The 19,525-nt window shown below is 31.7% G+C and overlaps 2 protein-coding genes across 2 annotated transcripts; one reads left to right on the plus strand and one right to left on the minus strand.

The window, feature by feature from the left end:
- Nucleotides 1-1,369: 1,369 nt before the first annotated feature.
- LOC114711744 (endoglucanase 8-like) lies at nucleotides 1,370-7,140 on the plus strand. Its single transcript, XM_028896176.1, has 7 exons — nucleotides 1,370-1,522; nucleotides 3,047-3,457; nucleotides 4,096-4,185; nucleotides 4,329-4,535; nucleotides 5,907-6,015; nucleotides 6,492-6,655; nucleotides 6,775-7,140. Exons 1-7 carry the CDS (start codon nucleotides 1,370-1,372, stop codon nucleotides 7,138-7,140), a joined length of 1,500 nt encoding a protein of 499 aa, XP_028752009.1.
- Nucleotides 7,141-13,869: 6,729 nt separating this feature from the next.
- Nucleotides 13,870-17,486, minus strand: LOC114711745 (endoglucanase 4-like). Its single transcript, XM_028896177.1, has 7 exons — nucleotides 17,302-17,486; nucleotides 16,757-17,180; nucleotides 16,466-16,558; nucleotides 15,923-16,075; nucleotides 14,819-14,930; nucleotides 14,314-14,477; nucleotides 13,870-14,199 (listed from the first exon to the last, which is right to left on the minus strand). The coding sequence occupies exons 1-7, from the start codon at nucleotides 17,484-17,486 to the stop codon at nucleotides 13,870-13,872; spliced, it is 1,461 nt and encodes a 486-aa protein (XP_028752010.1).
- Between the last annotated feature and the right edge of the window lie 2,039 nt (nucleotides 17,487-19,525).

The raw sequence follows: 19,525 nt of genomic DNA on the forward strand, positions 1-19,525 counted from the left end.
CAAACATTACAAGCATTACAAATGACTGTCACTCTCCCTCAAATCCCGACTCTCCTCTCCTTCCACAGCAACAGAGAGAATGATGGAAGAGGCTTCATTGTTGACGAAAGAGCAGGTAAGCAAGATAAGAAGAAAGTGACGGGGATGACAATGAGGAGAGGACCACCGAAAGACATTGGGAGTTCCATATACTTTGGGAAAAGAGTGAGGAGAGGGAAGGAAACTTGGAGAGGAAAGAGAGAACGAAGAGTGAGAGGAAAATGAGGAGGCAAGGTCGGGAAGAAGATGATCTGGAGAGGAAGAAAGAGAGAAAAGCAGAGGGCATTCTGGACATTTTACCATCATTTCATATTTGCAATTTGGGACCGGGTCCTTTGAAGCTATTTTCCAAATTCAGGGTCCCTGATAGCTATTTTATATATTGGAGGGTCTTTATTTGCAATTTTCCCTATTAATTAACTTTCCCATAATGAAATTATGTAAAAATAAATTTCTTGTAAACTCTTTTATTGCATGAGCCTCCAGGACCCCCCCCAAAAAAAAAGAGCTCTATTTCAGTCATTTTATAATTCAAATTAATTCGGATTCTCATTTTGTACTCATCACCATGATTAAATTTGGATTATCCAGAAAATTTGAGTTGGACATTTTGAATTTAAAATTTTTAATTTACGATTTTTTAGTGGTAATTTTCTTTTGCAAAATGTCAGTTATAAATAAAATTATTTTTATTTTAAATTCTATACCTTTTAAAATAAAAATTGTTTAAACATAAAAAAATTTAAATTGAATCTAGAACATTCAAAATCAATCTGAATGATTTAGGTTAAGACAAGCACTTCATATTCATTTTTGCTATAAGCATGGAATGTACTCCCCATTAATTCCTAACAAAGGCCTGGATTCCTCGATGGCTGTCCAAAAAACTGAAATACTCTAGAGGTAAAATGTTTGAATGCAAAATAAATTTTTTTAATGAATTAATGTCCATAATTTATGCAATGCATTAATTAACTTTCTCATCAAAGGAAAATCATGGAGGACTAAAAATCCAGAGTAATTATGGCTCAAACACCAATGGAATGTAGTGTTATGTATGTAAAGGTAAAATTTATTATTTTAATATAATCAGACCAAATTTTCCTTATCAGCAGCATTAAATTTGCAGAACGAAAGCTGAAAAAACGGAGCTATTTAATACACTGATGATGAGCCAGTAGGAGCTAGTATTTAGTTTCATCAGGAAAAAAACTTGGTGCTGCTTCTCCTCAATCAAAACCAGTATTTTCTGCAGAAGACTTCAAAGCTTTCAAGTATGGCTTTATGGAAGTTATTATTATCAATACTACTGGTGATGAGGACGAAGTTGATGGTGATGGTAAGAGCAGATTCAGGGAATTATGGAGATGCATTAACGAAGAGTATTTTGTTCTTTGAAGGCCAAAGGTCAGGAAAATTGCCACCTTCTCAACGTTTGACATGGCGAAAAGATTCTGCTCTTAACGATGGCTCGGATGCTCATGTAAATCTCTCCCCCCCCCCCCCCAATCCCTCTCCCTCTCCCTCTCCCTCTCTGGCAAACCATTATTTTTAGATTTACAAAACCCCGTTTCGTGGTAAGAACTAATTGAGAGGTTTGTTTTGACACTAGATGAATTGTTTTCAAATTTTATAATTTTTTCTCAAAATATCTTTATTGATTGTAGGTTTGAATTTTTATATGGGAGTAGTTTTTGTTGCATATGATTAAAAGGATATCGTAACCGAAAACTAATCTTAATTTCCATAAATAAGTTATTAATCTCTTATATCTAGAATTAAATAGAGTGTATATGGAATTTCAATCATATTCTGGCAAGATCTTTGTTGCCTTCTTTTGTTTGTTGTTACCACGCATGTTAGTTTTTTTTTTTTTTTTATACTAGGCACATATATCTTCCAACTGGAAGCAATTCTTTATGAGACACTATACTGTTAGGTATTAAATATGGGATATTATATATTATATTAAGTGCATGTTGATCTTTGGGTAAAAATCATTAAAACTATTTTTTAATTAGACAAAAGTTATTAACGACCTCAAGTGATAAGTAGGATTAAACTCGTGATCTCCAATTTACGTTCAATTTTTATATTACTAGGTTACAATGTCATTGATGTAATTTTACTGATTTTGAATATCAAACCATGTTGTTTGAAGCTAAATCGAAGATAGTCGTGAGATGAAGCAATGACCAAACATATGATAACAAAAGATCATTTCCACAATTGGCTCCTCCTCTAAATTGAAATATATTTTGTACATACTATGTTTTTTTTTTTTTGCCTGATTGTATATATTATGTTATTTATTGGGAGATGAAGAGGTTCTTATGATTTCCGTAAATTTCTATTGATTTATATCTTATGTTTAATTTAATATATTTATATGTTATTCTATTTTTATAATCAACTGTTAATTCTGTTCATATATTATTAATTTTTTTAATAGTTATAATTATTTTCATTATTATAAAAATATATTATTAAAATATTATTTTTATTGCTTATAGAAGCATGATATTAACATTAACAGAAAAATATGCACAATATTTCTTTGATAACAATAAATCAAAATTTCTTGTCATTATTGAAATTAAGCATTTATTTTGTACGTTTACAAAGTAGATGTTCAACAAAATCAATTACTACATATGAAAGTTATATTTATCTTGTATGATGCTATTGGGAAAAAAAAATCAAATATAAACGTCCAAATTTTATTTATAGAGGTGTCCATTGGAACCAAGCACATAGTATAAATCAAAATAGACCTACTCTACCAATGATGAAAGTTATGGTATTATAAAGAGAAAAAAAATAGACTTATTCTACCCAAATCGCCCTTAGGGGAAGTACCTCGAACACCTCCGCCATAAATAGGAGGTCACATTCGATCTTGTATATATAATCTTGAGCCGTTAGTGTTTGATTCAAATAAGTTTTTGTAGATTATTAATCAGTGACTGAAATTAAGTCACTTACAACATGCTTCAAAATTGATCAGGTTGACATGGTTGGAGGATACTATGATGCTGGTGACAACATAAAATTTCATTTTCCAATGGCATTCTCAACGACGATGTTGGCTTGGGGTGTGTTAGAATTTGGGAACTCAATGGGTTCAGATCTTGAACATGCTTTGGAAGCGATCAGATGGGGAAGTGACTACTTCTTGAAAGCCACAAGAAACCCTAATAATCTTATTGTTGCTCAAGTTGGAGAACCTTATGGCGATCATGATTGTTGGGAGAGACCAGAAGACATGGACACTCCCAGAAACACTTATGTTCTTACTCCAAACAAGCCTGGTTCTGAGCTTTCTGCAGAAATTGCTGCTGCTCTTGCTGCTTCTTCCATGGCATTTTCTGCATCAGATAATCAATATTCTAAATGGCTTCTTAGCCATGCCATACGGGTATGTTTGTTTTTGGATTCAGATATATGTCCTGAATTAATGATTATGAGGCACTGAATTATGGTTGGAAGGATCAAGATGTTGTGATAGATATAAATGAATTCATTATGTTTGGACATGGTTCCACTCATGAAGTGTGTGGATCCAAAGCTTCTTACCCTATGTTTGGTATGAGAGAAATGGAGGGGAGGGGAGGGGAAATTTTAAAGAGTCCAAATTATTTGATGATTCAATGACAAGTGGGGCCCATAATTATTTATACCTTTCTTCTCCATGATATTAAAACCCAACCTCAGTCGGTTGGTCAGACCAGCAAATTGGTGTGCTAGTATCTTGTTAAGAGTTATGGATAAGTCTATGGAATTAGATTTTATATTTTAGTAACTCTGTTTTATATTTTAGTAACTCTGTTTTGCTTTGCTGAATTATATGTGGTTTAATTTATACATGAGTGACCCGATTATTTGTGAAGTAACGTCTTTTTTTATTTACTACTATTATTTTCTGAATATTATATGAATATTTTATATATTTTAATTATGATCCATCTGACTCAGATTCATCATTTTGGGATCCAAATTAGTGATATGTCTGTTTTTGAGTTTTGCTATCAATTGAATATCTCAACTTCAATTTAGGTATTTGACTTTGCAAATAACAATCGTGGATCTTACAACGCAAGTGTTGGAGCAGCATGCCCCTTCTACTGTGATTACAATGGCTACATGGTATGTCATTCAAGAAAAACTCCAGACTTCATGTCCTCACTAAAAAAAACTATAATTAAATTTATTTTAATTGTGTGTATATAAATAAATTAATAACAATAAAAAATTCAATTTATTAATAATAATAAATATATATTATTCAGGATGAGTTGATATGGGGAGCGGCATGGTTGTACAAGGCAACAAAAATGAGGAAATATTGGGAGTTTGTGAGATCAAACATAGGAAGCATAGAAAGCCAGCCAGTGATTCGGAACATCAAAGGAGTTGCAGTTCTATTGAATGGTGGAAGCTTTGCTGAATTTGGATGGGACTGCAAGATTGCTGGAATTAATGTTCTTGTTTCTCAGGTTCATTATCCACAAACTTTTCTTCTACTACCCGCGGTTTTTAATATAAAAACTAATTTGACATTCAATTTGATTCTAAATATAAGACCCTAATCTACTTTATCTCATGTATTTATCTATTTTTTGCAAGGTCGTCTTTGTAACAATTTCACACATTAGGAGTTTTATGAAATGGTAGTTCTAGCTAATATACATGATTATTTTATGGAAGACAACACCTATTTATCACAACTAATTAACTTAACAATGTTCTTAATCTACTCAATTTAATTAATTAACTAGTTCTTATATTAAAGACTAGAGGTAGCATATATAAATGTACATTTTCATTATTTATGGTCTATTTAATAGTTAATTTGACTTTTAATTTAATCTTAGATATAAGACTCCAATCTATTTTGTCTCTCATATTTATCTATTTTTTTCAAAATAGTTTTTGTAGTAGTTACGCATGTTAAAGGTTTCATTAAATGATAGTTTTAACTAATACACATACAAAGAGTATTCTAGAAAAGATAATATCTATTTATTACAAATAACCAACTTAACAAACCTTTTAATTTACTTAAATTAGTCAACTAACTTTTATATTAAGTACCGGAAGAAGTATATATTAACTTCCCAATTATTTAATTACGATATAAATAATTCATGATGTTGCAAGAAGAGAGAATTTTTTTTATAGCATTGCACTACTATATATGCCATTTTGAAGTCTAGGTAATAAGATAAGGGAGAAAATCGTCCATAAATCTCAAATAAGAAAATTAAATATAAATATAGGTCTCTTCAATGACATTTAATATTAATGATTCTCAAGATATTTAATATTTACAAGTCAAGTTGCGTTACTTAAAGTCTTACGAGTCGAACTTGTAAATATTAAATCTACCTATTGACCTATTAATGATATTAAATGAATTAAATTCTCAAGAGTCCTATCTGTGTATAATATATTTTTTTCCCCGTCTAAGAGATTTATGGATGATTTCTTTCTTCTAAATCAACTAATGCAAAGGATAGATGAAAATAGAGATGATCAAAATATATTCAATAGGATTGGATTGGATTGAAAATCAAAGAGAACTAATTGTACTACATAAATTATATTCTAGTAATTTTATCCTTCTTTATGTCATTCATCCAAAATTCAAAGTCCAAAATTGATGACAATTTATTGATTGAGATTATACCTGTCTAATTATTACTGCATAGATAGAATCGACCAATATATTGTATGATGGTAGACTAAAATACTAATTATTTTATTATTTATTGATGTTGATTATCTGTGGCCATTAATTCCTTCAAATAATTAGTAAACTTGCTTATGATTAAAATTTTAAAACGGTATTGTTTTTAATTTCGCAGTGGGTAATGGGTGATCCTTCCAGTGCCAGCCCCTTCATTCCAAACGCAGACGCTTTTGTGTGCTCTGTATTGCCCAATTCTCCAACCAAATCAGTATCCTACTCCAAAGGTAATGCGCACACACTTGTTAATTAAATAGTAGGATGATCTTTTATTGATTTTATATATAATTAATATTGATATTGATGATATTAAAATTAAAATTTCACCTACACACAAAATATATATATATATATTGCTTTTAGATTATTTGAAATTCTTAAATTTTTCTTCATCATTTCATTTCTCCTTTAAAATTCTTGGCTCTTTGCTCTTTCTTCATTATTGCTTGATCGTTTTTGAGAAACTTTAATTAGGACATTCAATTCTAGCCATAATAAAAGCCATAACGTACGTTGTGTCAATTTATTGTAAAATTAATCAACATTTATATTTCTTAGCAATTAATAATTGAGACTGCTATCAAATTTAACTTAAGGTTATGGGAGAAAACAACATTTTAACATTTTATTATAATAATTTTATGAATCATATCATCATATTGAACTTACAAATGGCTAAATGTTAAATGGACAATTAATTAAGGTGGGCTTATGTTCAAACCTGGATCAAGCAACCTTCAACATGTGACTTCAACATCTTTCCTCCTAATTGTTTATGCACGTTACATGCAAGCTGCTAAAAAAGTAGTCAACTGTGGAAGTGTTACGGCTGATCCAAATACACTCATCAACCTCGCCAAATCTCAAGTATGTACAGGAGTTTTTTTTCGTTTTAGATATAAAATCTCAATCAATTTTTTTGAGGGATTTTTAAAAAAAGTCACACGCAATTTTACACCCAAATACACTGATCTTTGTGATTTCAGGTTGATTATATTCTTGGAAACAACCCATTAGGGATGTCATATATGGTGGGATACAGCAACAAGTTTCCACAAAAGATTCATCACCGTGCTTCAACCATGCCTTCGCTTGACCAGCATCCACAGCACATCACCTGTCGCGATGGAGATCAATACTTCAAATCCAACGCACCAAACCCTAACATCCTCATCGGCGCCCTTGTCGGAGGTCCAGCCGAAGATGACACTTTTGAAGACTCGAGATACAATGTTGGTCAGTCCGAGCCTGCTACTTACCTTAATGCTCCCTTTGTGGGTCTTGTGGCTTACTTCAAATCGCCTCAAGCTTCTAGCTTTGTTGACTTTGGCTTTAGGGATTTCACTAATTAATGTAGGTTGATTCAAGAATATAGGTCTCAATGAAAGCAGATGTAATGTATCACAGATCTTTTAGTTTCTTGTTACTAGGATGAAATATGAAATCTTGAAATTAAATCAGTTGGTTCAGATTTAATTTAAGTTCCCCCTTAAATTTTTATATTTTAATAAATATAAAAACTAAAATAAAGATAAACTTCTAAAACGGTCATCTTTTCCCGGGGGGAATTAGAAATTTTTTAAATTTGGGTCTTCTAAATCTCATTTCAAAAATGAGTATTGAATTTGAACAACGGTATATAGGGTGAGCTGATTTAACATAGAATATTTAATATTCAAATATAAAAAATATGGGGAGTCACACGGTTTATAAGTCCCATGAACAGTATGATTCATTTCATACAATTGATACCTGCTTCTCTAATCCCCTCCCCCCCCCCCCTCCCCAAAAAAAGAAAGAGGCTTGGATCAATGGATTGTTGCTCGAAGAATTTTGAATCTCTTACCACTCAACCCAATTGTTGTTGGTCTAGTTTATCGTAAGTATAAGGAGAATTTGGGCCTAAGGCCCGATGTCCAAGGTAAGCCCAAACCTAATTTTTAAGCCCACTTAATGCTATGACCCAGGTGGGCGGCAAAAAGGTACAGAAAGCTATATTGAAGAACATTGAAAGCATTTGAGCTGCAGAATGATATGGATTTTGTGGGCCCAATTGTTAAAGCAAGTAATAAAATGGCTTCTCAGAAGGAGCTATAGTCCCTCATAACTTGGCAAACTAATGTTCAAATCCCTATTATGAGGGATATTCACATTTAGCGCCCTATAGTACCTGGAACATTGCCATATCCTGTTAATTATAACATAAAAAATGAGAAATTTAGGATTGACTGAGGACCAAACAGTGTAGTAAAAACATAAGTAGAATCACTTTTGAAGTGAAACTTGGAGAAGGACTGAATTGTCATTTTGAAAAGTTCTGGTCAAGGAATGGCAAAACTGGAAATTATGCCTGAAATTTCTGAAAATTCACAAAAATTCATAAAAAAATAGAATAAAGGGTCTAAAATAGTGTTTGAGGCCTGAAAGATGAAAACAACATGAAAATAATTTATTTTAAAACTTTTTGTAATTATTTGTATTTTTTGCTAATTAAGGAAATTTTGGCCAAAGTGAATTATTTTAGATACCTAGAAGTCTCAATAATTCACAAAAAAATTAGAAGGATTATTTGATAGGTTATTATAAATTTTAAAATTATTCTTGACTTCTATAAGTGCAGAAGTTAGCTTTAAAATATTTAGAATTAAATTATATCGATAAAAGAAAAATATGGGAATCTCTCCTCAATAAAAGAAAGTTATAGGCGTAGAGAAATGAATGTTTAAAAGTACTGGATTAGATAGGATCTTTAAAAAATTCAACTTATATTATGAAATTATTTAGTGAAATAACCTAAAGGTTGGTGGGACAAAAATTTTTTTCCCATTTTTCTATATAAAATGGCGCCAAAAATGGAGGAGAGGATATGGATAGAATAATACATTTTGTTAAGGGTTAAGCTTGGAAGAATAAAATTATTTAATAAAAAATTACTATTTTCACACATGTAGGATTATGTGTTTCGTGATGTGCCATTGACATTGAAAGAAGAGGATAGCTAACAGGTTTATGTGGCAAGATCATAAAGGGATTAAGTTAAGATGAAGACAAGTGTGTATGGTTACAAGTAAATGGTCACTTAAGGAATTACCATAAGGTAAATTTGAACTACTCTATAAATATCCTACTCCCTCCCACATAGCAAAAATATTTAGCCAACATTCAAGAGAAAGGGAGAGTAGAGAATTTCGGTTAAGTGAGGAAGAAGAAGGATGAGGAGAAGATCAAGTCAAACCTTGGTGAAATTAAGTCCTAAATCAAGGCAAGAACATGACTTTCCTTCTAGTTCATGATGCTTTATGAATTGTTAGCTTTAAACATTTTTTTTAATGGAAGTTAAAGGTTAGAAGCCTTAGGGTTTGGTGCTGTCCAATTGATGCAAAATGAGATACGAATGATTTAAAGGCTACATATAAATTAGAGGATTGAAAATGGTTGGATGATGGAGTGTTTAAACTTTATTTTTTAAAAGATTCCAACTTGTGAAACCTAAGGGTGCAATTTGGCCAAACCTGGTTCTTTAAGCTAGGGTTTTATTTTTGTTAACTTGATGCTTCTAATGAGTTTAGGAGGTGAAATTGTGCAAGGATATACAGAGAACATACGTTTGAAAGCATCAAAATTAAAAATAAAATTTGTGAGCCCTGATGCATACCTCTCGGCCAAAGCTCGAAATGGGGAATGGAGCTGGATTTTGATAAATCTGAGTTCATATACGGATTCTACATGAAAAATTATGTAAAAATAGTACGTGGGAGTTAAGTTAAAGAAGATGATGCTAAAATCCTAAAATAAAAGCTAAAGGGTTAGGGTTTTATGTTAAGTGTTTAATGGAATTGTTTTAGTTGATTGGAATGCCATTATTGTTTGTTTGATAAGCATTGGCATTGAGTAAGAGAAGGCCCAAGAACAAAGACAAGGAATCAAGGAATCAAGCTTATTAAGAGGTAACAAGAACTTACAACTTTAGTGTTGAATTGCATGGGTTGTTTTGCTATGTGTGTTATGCCATAATATGGTTGAGTTATGGATAATGAAATGTGTTTAACTCCTTACATTGATACCTTGGCAAATATGTGTTGTTGGGTTGTTGAATTGTATGTTATGTGCTCCCTTTCCATAGCATAGTAATGGCATGATAATGTATGTAAATGCATGAGTTTAATGCTTGCATATAGCATGAACTAACCTTGCATTTTAATACTATGATTGTTGTTTTTGCTATTGAGATTTCTTTGAAATTTCACTTCCTTCTTATGAAATTGACTAATAGGGGTTGGTTCATCAAGGGACAAGGGAAAGAATATGGATGCTTGAGGAGATTGTTATGAAATATTATGCATTTCACATGTTATGTACTTATAAGAGTTATGGATTTGTGTAATGTTATGATAAATGCTTGTATGGATTATGCTCCCAATTCTTAGGAGGTGTTATAGTGGCTAATGCTTGCTGGTTTGAATGGTTATGGGTGAATATGGAAGTTAAATATTTAATTTCTTAAGATACGGCAATTAAAAAAGATTTATATGCCTTAAAAATCCTAGTTAGCTCGTGACTTTTCCAGGAAAATGACCATAAAATTTGGTGAACATAAAGTTCACATCTTAAGCTTTAAATGGAGTGGTAGATCAGTTAATTTGGAGTTGTATATGAAAAGTTATGAATTTTTGAATCTATGGTAAAAAGCTAAAAAATTAAAATTTGACCAAATAAATAGTGATTTTTGTAAGGAAAATGGAGACTGAATGGAATGAGTAATGAAATAGTGACTACTTTTCCTATGTAGAAAAATGTAAGAGCTTCAAATAAAACTTGGAATTACCTCATTTTGATTTTTCTAGAATTAGTTATAAATTTTTAAAGTTAGCAAAAATTTTAGGGTTACCAAATGAATAATAACCTGAGAATGAATTCTTCAAAGCAAGGTTTTTCTAAGCCTAATGCCATGTAATGTGATTCTATTGACTTGTTTTGGCTCTATATATAATGTAAAATCAAGGTGTTATAAAGATGATTGCCTCTAATAGGATAATACTTGCGCTTCGTAAAAAGAGAAAAGCAATGTGGATGAGAACAGATGTAATGTTATTGTCCACTTTTTTGAAAATCAAAAGATTTTTCTTTATGAACTGGCAGGTACAAACTCCACTCCTAAAGAATACAACTTAGTTGTGGATGGTTTAGGAAAAGAGAGCCTGAGAACTTCTTTTTTTTTTCTTTTTTCTTTTTTCACTACTACAAATAAGGTCATTTTTGTCTGTTTTGAAAAACAAAAGAATATAGGCCTTTAAACTCGTCTGTTAAAAGGAAATAGACGAGTATGGAATCTCATACTTGTTTGTTATGATGAAGAGACGAGTATGAGCTCCCATACTCATTTGTTTCTCTTAAAAATAGACAAAAAGCGTCTTTTTTTATTCAAATTTTATCTTTGCCTTGAACATGCTCTAGAAATACACCTTCTCCTTTCTCCTTCTTTCTTCTTGAAAATATTACGTGAGAGAAAGAGATTGATAGTCAGTCTCTATTTATAATCTCAATAACCTAAACAAAAATGTAGAAGTGAGCGTACCCCAAAGCTCTCTGGCGAGCTCTTTCTCTCCCTTCTTTGGATTTCTACTTCTCCTTTCCAATGTCGATGCCAATGATTAACTTTGTCTTTTCCCTCTCTAGCTAGCAGCTCATCGTCTTCTTCTTCTTCTCTCTCTCTCTCTTCCCCATTCTCCCTTTTTTTTTTTCCCTTTCTTCCCCATTCTTCATCCATGTCATCCCACGACTAGGAGCAACGTTTTCTTCCACAAAAGTCGCCATTCAATCGCGTCCACCTTAAGCTTGTTCACAACACGATGTAAGTGGCATGGGCATGTATGTCTTTTATATTATGTGAGTTTTTAGGTGTTGAAAGGAATTATCCAATTGTTTGTATGTGTGTATGTTTTCTATTTAAATTGATTGTTGGGAAGAATTGCACTTAGGAATTATTCAAAATTGATTGGGTTACATTTTGATGATTAAAAAGCTTGCTAAACTTGTTTAAACCTTAATGCACATAAGGTATTGTGAAAATGTCTAAGAGAGCAATTTGATTGGAATGTAATAGCTAATTAAGTATTTTCAATGTTTAATCTTTACATTGAATTTTAGAAAGCTTTAGATACTATTTAAACATATATGTATATAACTTTATTTTTATTACTTTGTACATAGGTGGATACTGTTGGAGAAGTGTGCTTCAAATTATATTGAAAAGCTTGAGTTGAATATTGCAATCACCTAATTAATATTGCAAGTAAGCTTGAAATTTTTTTTTTGTTTGGATGCTTTGTTCTTTTTGCTTAACTAAGTTAATTAATTAGGATGTTATTTGTTTTAAATGTTTTAACCCTTAAAATTATGGATTGACAGGATTCTATTTTTGTGGAAAACATGTACTTTGGTTGTGCTGAATTGTTGTTATTATTTGCTATAATATGTTTCAGTTCTGCTATGTATGCTTTTATAATTGCATGTTGAATAAAAAATGGCAATATAAAAATTTTTACCTTTTTTTTCCAAACAAAATACATATTCGTCAGTTTTGACCAGAACAAACAAATATGCATGCTCATATTCATTTGTTTTGGCCAAAATAGATGAATATGCAGACCACATATTTGTTTGTTCTAGCCAGAACAGACAAATATGCATGCCCATATTCATCTATTTCATAACAGACTAATATATGAATGCCAATATTTGTCTGTTTTAAAACAGATGAATATATAATTACTATCTATGTCTCTTCTATCAATGTCTCCTCCAAAACAAACCAAAAAAGGCCTTCAAAACAGACAAAAATAACATATTTTATAGTAGTATTTGCTACAAAAAAGTTTCGATGAGTTAGATCCCGAGAATTCATCAGAACCAGAGTATGCCTCTATACCCAGAAAACATTTACAAAAGTACTTATAGATCACCCAATGACAAGGTTCTCATATCAACAGCGGTATTTAAACTCACGACCTTATAGGTTATAAGTCGACTTCTTATCAACTAGACCAACACTTGTTGATTGAGAACTACTTTTTTATTTGACACAGCTTCTCAACACATAAGGGCTTTGGCTCATAAGGAGGCTATAGGATTGCAATCCTCTGTGTTTAAATTTTCTCTTTTAATCTTCAGCCTTCTTTTGTACCCAAAGAAATTTTACTTTTTGTGTTCCCATGGAAGCCATGACTTGGGATTCTAGAGGGTCAACTAATGATAATTAAGAGTGGCATGAACGTAACGAAGGATTAGTGACATGAATCATACAAATCTCATTAAGAGAAAGGGCAAAGATGATACTTTCTTTGATAATTTGTACCTTAACTCTTATTTAAAATTCAGGAATATTAAACTTTTATTGCTTTCGAGTTAGTTTATTTCATAATTAATAGTTTTATAAACTATTAATTTTGAAGTATTCAAATTTAATCTAATGATTGAAGTAAGTGGAAAGGGAGAGGAAAGTAGAGAGAATCTTCTCCAACATATATGGATATTTTGGTAAATGTGGCATTGAGTAAACATAACAATCAGATTCCATTTAACTTTTTTTTTGGTAGTAAACTCCCATTTAAATTTTTTTTGGGTAGTAAAATTACTGCTAAAAGTCTCTTTCAGTGGTAATTTTTAAAGTTGTCATTGACAGAAAGACTTTCAGGTGAGTGCATAGAGTTACTATTAAAAGTTTCATTTTTAATGGTGATTTTGTAAAGTCGTTACTGAAAATCTGTGGCAACTTTAAGAGTTGTCGCTTACAGTGTGTTTTTTCATAATCACCACCATAAAAATCGTTACTAAAAGTAATTTTCTTTAATTGATTCTTTGTCCTAGCTATGTACAATTATGTCGACAAAAGAGTTTATTACAATCACACTGAGTAGTTGTATTATATTTCCTTTACACAACATTATATACAGAAGGGTCATGTACAAATGGATGAGATCATATATATGGGTGATGCTTCAATAGCTTCATCAAACCCCCCTCTATATATACATATTCCTTATACGACTAAAAGGAGTAATGAGGATTAGAAAGTAATGTAGCTAGGATAACGAATGTGATTTGAAGTAAGCCAAAGCTCCCACAAGAGGAGCATTCACGTAAGTGGTAGGTTCAGAGTGAATAAAATGAAGCCGAGAATCAGAGTAAGAATCTGTGAAATCAGGTCCTCCAACCACCGCACCCACAAGCAAATTAGGGTTAGGGTTTTGGGTTTCAAAATAAGAGGAGCCTCCTTTGCAAGTTATGTGATTTGGTTGGGTATCTAAAGAAGGCAAGGACGAAGCTCGATGATGTATTCTTTGAGGGTATTTTGATCCATATCCCACCATGTATGACATTTTCAATGGGTTGTTTCCAAGTATGTAATCCACCTGTCAATAGCCATAGCCAAACAATTACAAGAAACAAATTGATATCGATGTTATGATAAACTAAAATCACGTATTGTTATTTATCTACTAGTATAAATAAACAAAAATATAAACCTGGCTTTTTGCAAATTGGATAAGCCTTTCTGGAGTAACAAGGACATGGCCACAATTAATATTTGAGTTTGATTCTTTCAAGTAGGAAGCATAAGCCAGAAACAGAAAAGAGTATGAAGTTGCATGCTGCATGTTACTTCCTCTAGCCTTGAATAAAAGCCCACCTGCTTTTGCCAAAAACCAATTTATACTGATGAATACTACAGCATTACAACTTGTTTACCGTGAAGAATAGATAAATATAATTAAATAATCCCCGCCGGCAGCCGCAGCTGCTGGGTCTCCGATGAAGGGTTGGAAACTTTTTGTTTTTAAAATAAGGGGCACTTTTGTTATTTCTCCTAAATTTTAAAATGCCAATTTAGGTTTACTCCCTTCCTAGCGATTTTGAAATCTAAGGTGTATGAATTAAAATATTAAAATTTCCAACTTCTTTATATGCCATTTTTCATATTTTGTTTATATGGAATAGAAAGAAATCCCTTTGGCATTATATATTGATTACCTGGAGAGTATGAGACGGACGCAGCAGGTGAGTCAGGAAGCACAGCACATACAAACTTATTTGCATCGGTGATGAAAGGCTTACTAGCAGCCGATGAACTATTTATTAGAAACTGTTAATTTAAAGAAAAGCAAAAGATTAGGGAGAAATATTGAAATCTAATTGTGCTTACTGAAAAATACGGTTTTCACTATATAGAAATTAAAGACAAATAATGTTAAAGGGAGAAGTTTGAATGTGAATGTTTTAAAGTTACCTAAGCCAAATAAAGAGATAAACATATGATAGCCGGTAATACTTCTAAGATTTGAGTCTTATAAAAATGGTTTTTACCCTGATATGTCTCTTTTTCCTTTCATTTTGACCTTATTTATTAGTTACGTTGTTGAAAAGGACATCATATTCTATTACATGAAATTCGACATTAAAAGAATTTATTTTTGGCAATAGCTGTTTGATATCGACACTAAAAGTCATTTTTTGCGACCACTTTTTATTGCACTAAAAGTCTACTTTTAATGATGACTTTTGTTGGTGATATTGTTTGCCGCTGAAAGTAAACTTTAAGAGTTGAAATTTTTTGTCCTCATAAGAAGTTTTTTGATTTTTTTTTTGTAGTATGGTGAACAAATTCTCTAATATAAAGTGAAGCTCTATAAGCATTCTTTTTCTTTTCTCAAAATTCCCTTCACCACTGCATTCTACAAGTAGCCTTATCAATATTTTAATATTGTGATCAATGTGGATAAAATAAAGGCTAGCTTTGGAACGTTATGGGTGGTGGCCCGGGGTGGGGGGGGGGATAAACTGTTACCTAATTTTAATTATCTTTTTTAATCTATGATTCATTTAAAAAGGTCATATAATTAAAGAATAATGGAGAATCTACTTTTTAACTACTTTTTAATACTATTGGGACATAAAAAATTTTCAAAAAATCTTTTTTTTTCCCATTTCATTTCATTTTCTATTTCAGTCCACTCTCGCAATCCAATGAGACATTTAGTTAAAGTCACCTTATTAGGACATTAGAATCAGAAAAGATAGATGGACATGTATCCCTTTAATCAGCCAAAAAGGTTTTTTTAAAAAAACATAATATACCTTAGAAATAAGAACATTGATGCCAGCATCCTTTGTGTCCCAACCAAATTCACCAAAGTTGTTCAGATTGTGAATTTCTCTGTTGACATAGTCCCAATATTTAGGGAGATTAGTAGCCTTGAACAACCATGCCGCTCCCCACACCAATTCATCCTATTATTATTATTAAGAAATTGCATTAAAAAGAATCATATACTCAAATAAATTACACACAGAGATTTCTTTCCATATTTTCAAAAGTAGTAATATATATGCAATCTTTTCAATTTTATTAAAATTGCATATTTTCAAACAATGAAATACATACTATTAGGTCTCGAAATTCAAAAAGCATAATCAGCGCAGTTTCTACTTAGGAAAAATTGCTTAAAAAAAATCCCTTGTTGAGGTATTTATTGCCTAAAAGTACGTGAAATTTTGTTTAGAAACTCGTGCAGTTCATCTTTAGTGGCTGTAATTTTTTTTTTTTTTTACAATGTTTAAGCATAAAATATCTTCAAATGCAAAGCTATGGATTATATTGTTATTAAGCCAGAGGCCTACCTGGTAGCCTCCGAAATTACAATAAAAAGGGCAAACCCAAGGTCCAAGGCTGTCATTATATGATCCTCTGTGCTTATCGGCAAACTCAAAAACCTGATCATTTCACACATTTAAATGCAGAGAAAGAAACATGTTAGCTATTTCCTTTTTTGTTAGAATAAAACAGGAAATCTATTCTCATTGGGAAATTTTCTCTTTTCTCATCCATTTGATCTGTGAGAAAACCACAGTTTTTGGTGAGTAATGATCGAATTGTGTGAAATAATAATCAAAGGAAGCGTATTTACATACCATTCTAGCCCTATTGAGGAGCCTTGAAGAATACCCAAGGTGATGCTTTTCGAACACAATGGAAGAAGCAGCAAGTGCAGCAGCAATCTCCCCAGAAACTTCACTTCCAGGGAACTTCTTACTCACAGCAAAGGCTCTTCTTGAAGTGTCCATATCTTCAGGTCTCTCCCAGCAATTATGGTCAGCATTAGGGTCACCCACCACTGCGAAGACAATCCCAGGAACACTTGTGGCTTTCATCAGATAGTCTGTGCCCCAACGAATAGCGTCCAATGCGTATTTCAAGTCTGATACACCCATGAATTCTCCAAACTCTATCACACTCCAAGCCAACATTGTTGTTGAAAATGCCATTGGGAAGTTGAATTTAACATTGTCTCCTGCATCATAGTATCCTCCCACTAGGTCCACCTGTTTAAGGTTTGAAAGGATCATACGAATGATCAAATGCAATAAAATTATGATGATGAAGAGAAGTATGAGAGAGAAGAATTACTTTTGTATTAAGGAAATGATGAAGAGAGAGAGTATGAGGAATCTGAAAGCCATCTTTGAGAGCTGAATGTTTCCTCCAAGTCATCCTTTGGTTTGCTGGTAACTTCCCTGATCTTTGCCCTTCGAAGAACAAAATGCTTTTTGATAATGCTTCTCCATAGTTCTGTGCAGCCATGCTTGTTTGAGTCATCACCATTATTAACAGAATACCAGCCATTATCATCACCAAACCCATTGCTCTCTCTCCCCCTTCTTCTCTTTCTCTCTTTGGCTTTTGAGAATGAAAACCAAGTTTATCTCTTTGTTTGCTTAATTGGAGAATGATGAGGTTTATATAATAACACGAGGAGATTATTCAAATTAACAAATCAAAAGTATGCTTTTGGTCAAAAGGACTGGGAAGTGAATCTTTATACGTACGGAAGATCTATCCATTTGTCACTTAGATAGCAAGCATTTCTTTGTGTTTTTAAAGCAAAGGAAAAGGACTTTGAACAAAAGGAATGTTTGTGCAATTGTAGCTAAAGTTGAGGAACGTATATGTACTTTTATTTTTTATTTTAAAGCAAAGGAAAGGTTGCGTAAGTTTTGAAAATATATATGTACAAGAGAGACTTGTGTAATTTTAAAAATTCATAGAAAGTTCGTGCAATTCACTTTTTATTTTTTTAAAAGCAAGCCCATATGGACTTTGAACAATATGCATGTATAAGAGATATTCATATAATTTAAATGGAATTTATAACTGAATTGATGTCTGAATATATAACTTCTTTATTAAGAGTAGTTCGCATGTACTTGGGTGGCATGTGGTTTTGTGACTTAGACAATGTGCTTAATTATCTTCTATTGCACTCCATTATTAATCGTCTCTAGTTAATTTTGACCACCTTAATTAATTAAAATTCAAACAAAAGTTCCACGTCTGTTCTACGATCTGCTGGTTGAGTGAAAAACATTAGTTCTAATTATAACTTCTTCTTTAAAATAGGGAAGAAAAGTAAATACATGGAACATACATGAAAGATGAAGTACTAATAAGTAAGCAAAACAAAGAAACTAACAAGAAGAAGAAAGAAAATGGGTTCTTCTCTCTTAAATTTTTTCTTAAATTTCACTACTTTGTGCTAATCTAATTACTAAGGAGCTCTATGGGATTTCCACGCAAATATTAAATATGAAAGCCGCCTTTGCCACAAAATTAAAGAAATAAAACTACCCCTTCACTTTTCCTAATTTTCATTATCAAAATTATATAGATATTCCACATTTCAAAGGAATGTGGTTATGTAGAATGACCAATCTTAGTTTTTTATGTCAAAGAACTGCAAATTTCTAGAAGGGTTAAGGTGTCACTTTTCCTTGAAAGTTTTCACTCATGAGCACCAGGTATTTGGAAGTTCTTGTAGGAGCAAATTTTTCCAGAAAGTTTAAAATTGTAGCTGTATTGTCCCATGTCGTTAAAAGACTTATAGTTTAAAATTATAGTAATATTGCCCCCAATCATTAAAAGACTTATATTTATCGTTAACATAATTATGTTGACTGTTAATATTTCTTATGGTAGGAGGCAATATTGTTACAATTTTAAACTTTTGGGTATTAGCTTCCTAAAAAACTTTTGAATACCTAATGCTCCTAAGTGAAAACTATCAGGGCAAATTTTCATCTTAACCCATTTCTAGAAATTACTTTGAAAGACCAGGGATGATTTCCTCTGCAAAAGGAAAAAAATTTATGATGATCGAATTGCCCTTACTGTTAAATTTGGGATTTTTGAGTGTTGACCTGAAACTTGTAAATTTATGTTTTTCAAGTGTTAATTAAATACTTACAGAGATCACGAATTTACAAGTCTATGTCCGAGTTGAGTTTGATTTCCAATACTTTGACAATATTTTGTAAAAATATTATTACAATTTGGAATTCTAAAACATGCATACATAAATTTAGATAGTTAAAATGTGATCTAAACAATTTCTCAATAAGAGAAAGCCAAAAAATATTCCATTTTATATAATATTGAAATAAAAATGAAGTGAATGGTTGGAGTAGAAATAAAAAGACACTGCATGCAAATGTTTCAATAATCTTTGATCCTCCTTGGCTGTGCTTTAATTGTTAATTATATCAAAAAATTTTGGCAAGTCACTTTCAGTTTGTACTTTTAGTTATAACAAAGCCTATCTATGTTTATTTTCTTTAAAAAAATGTCTTAATGTTCAATTGATCAACATAAAGGCATTTTATATTGAATGATTCGATGGATAAACA

This window comes from Neltuma alba, unplaced genomic scaffold (assembly GCF_004799145.2).
Source record: "Neltuma alba isolate B1F8T4 unplaced genomic scaffold, ASM479914v2 tig00011309_pilon, whole genome shotgun sequence".
NCBI classification, from domain to species: Eukaryota; Viridiplantae; Streptophyta; class Magnoliopsida; order Fabales; family Fabaceae; genus Neltuma; species Neltuma alba.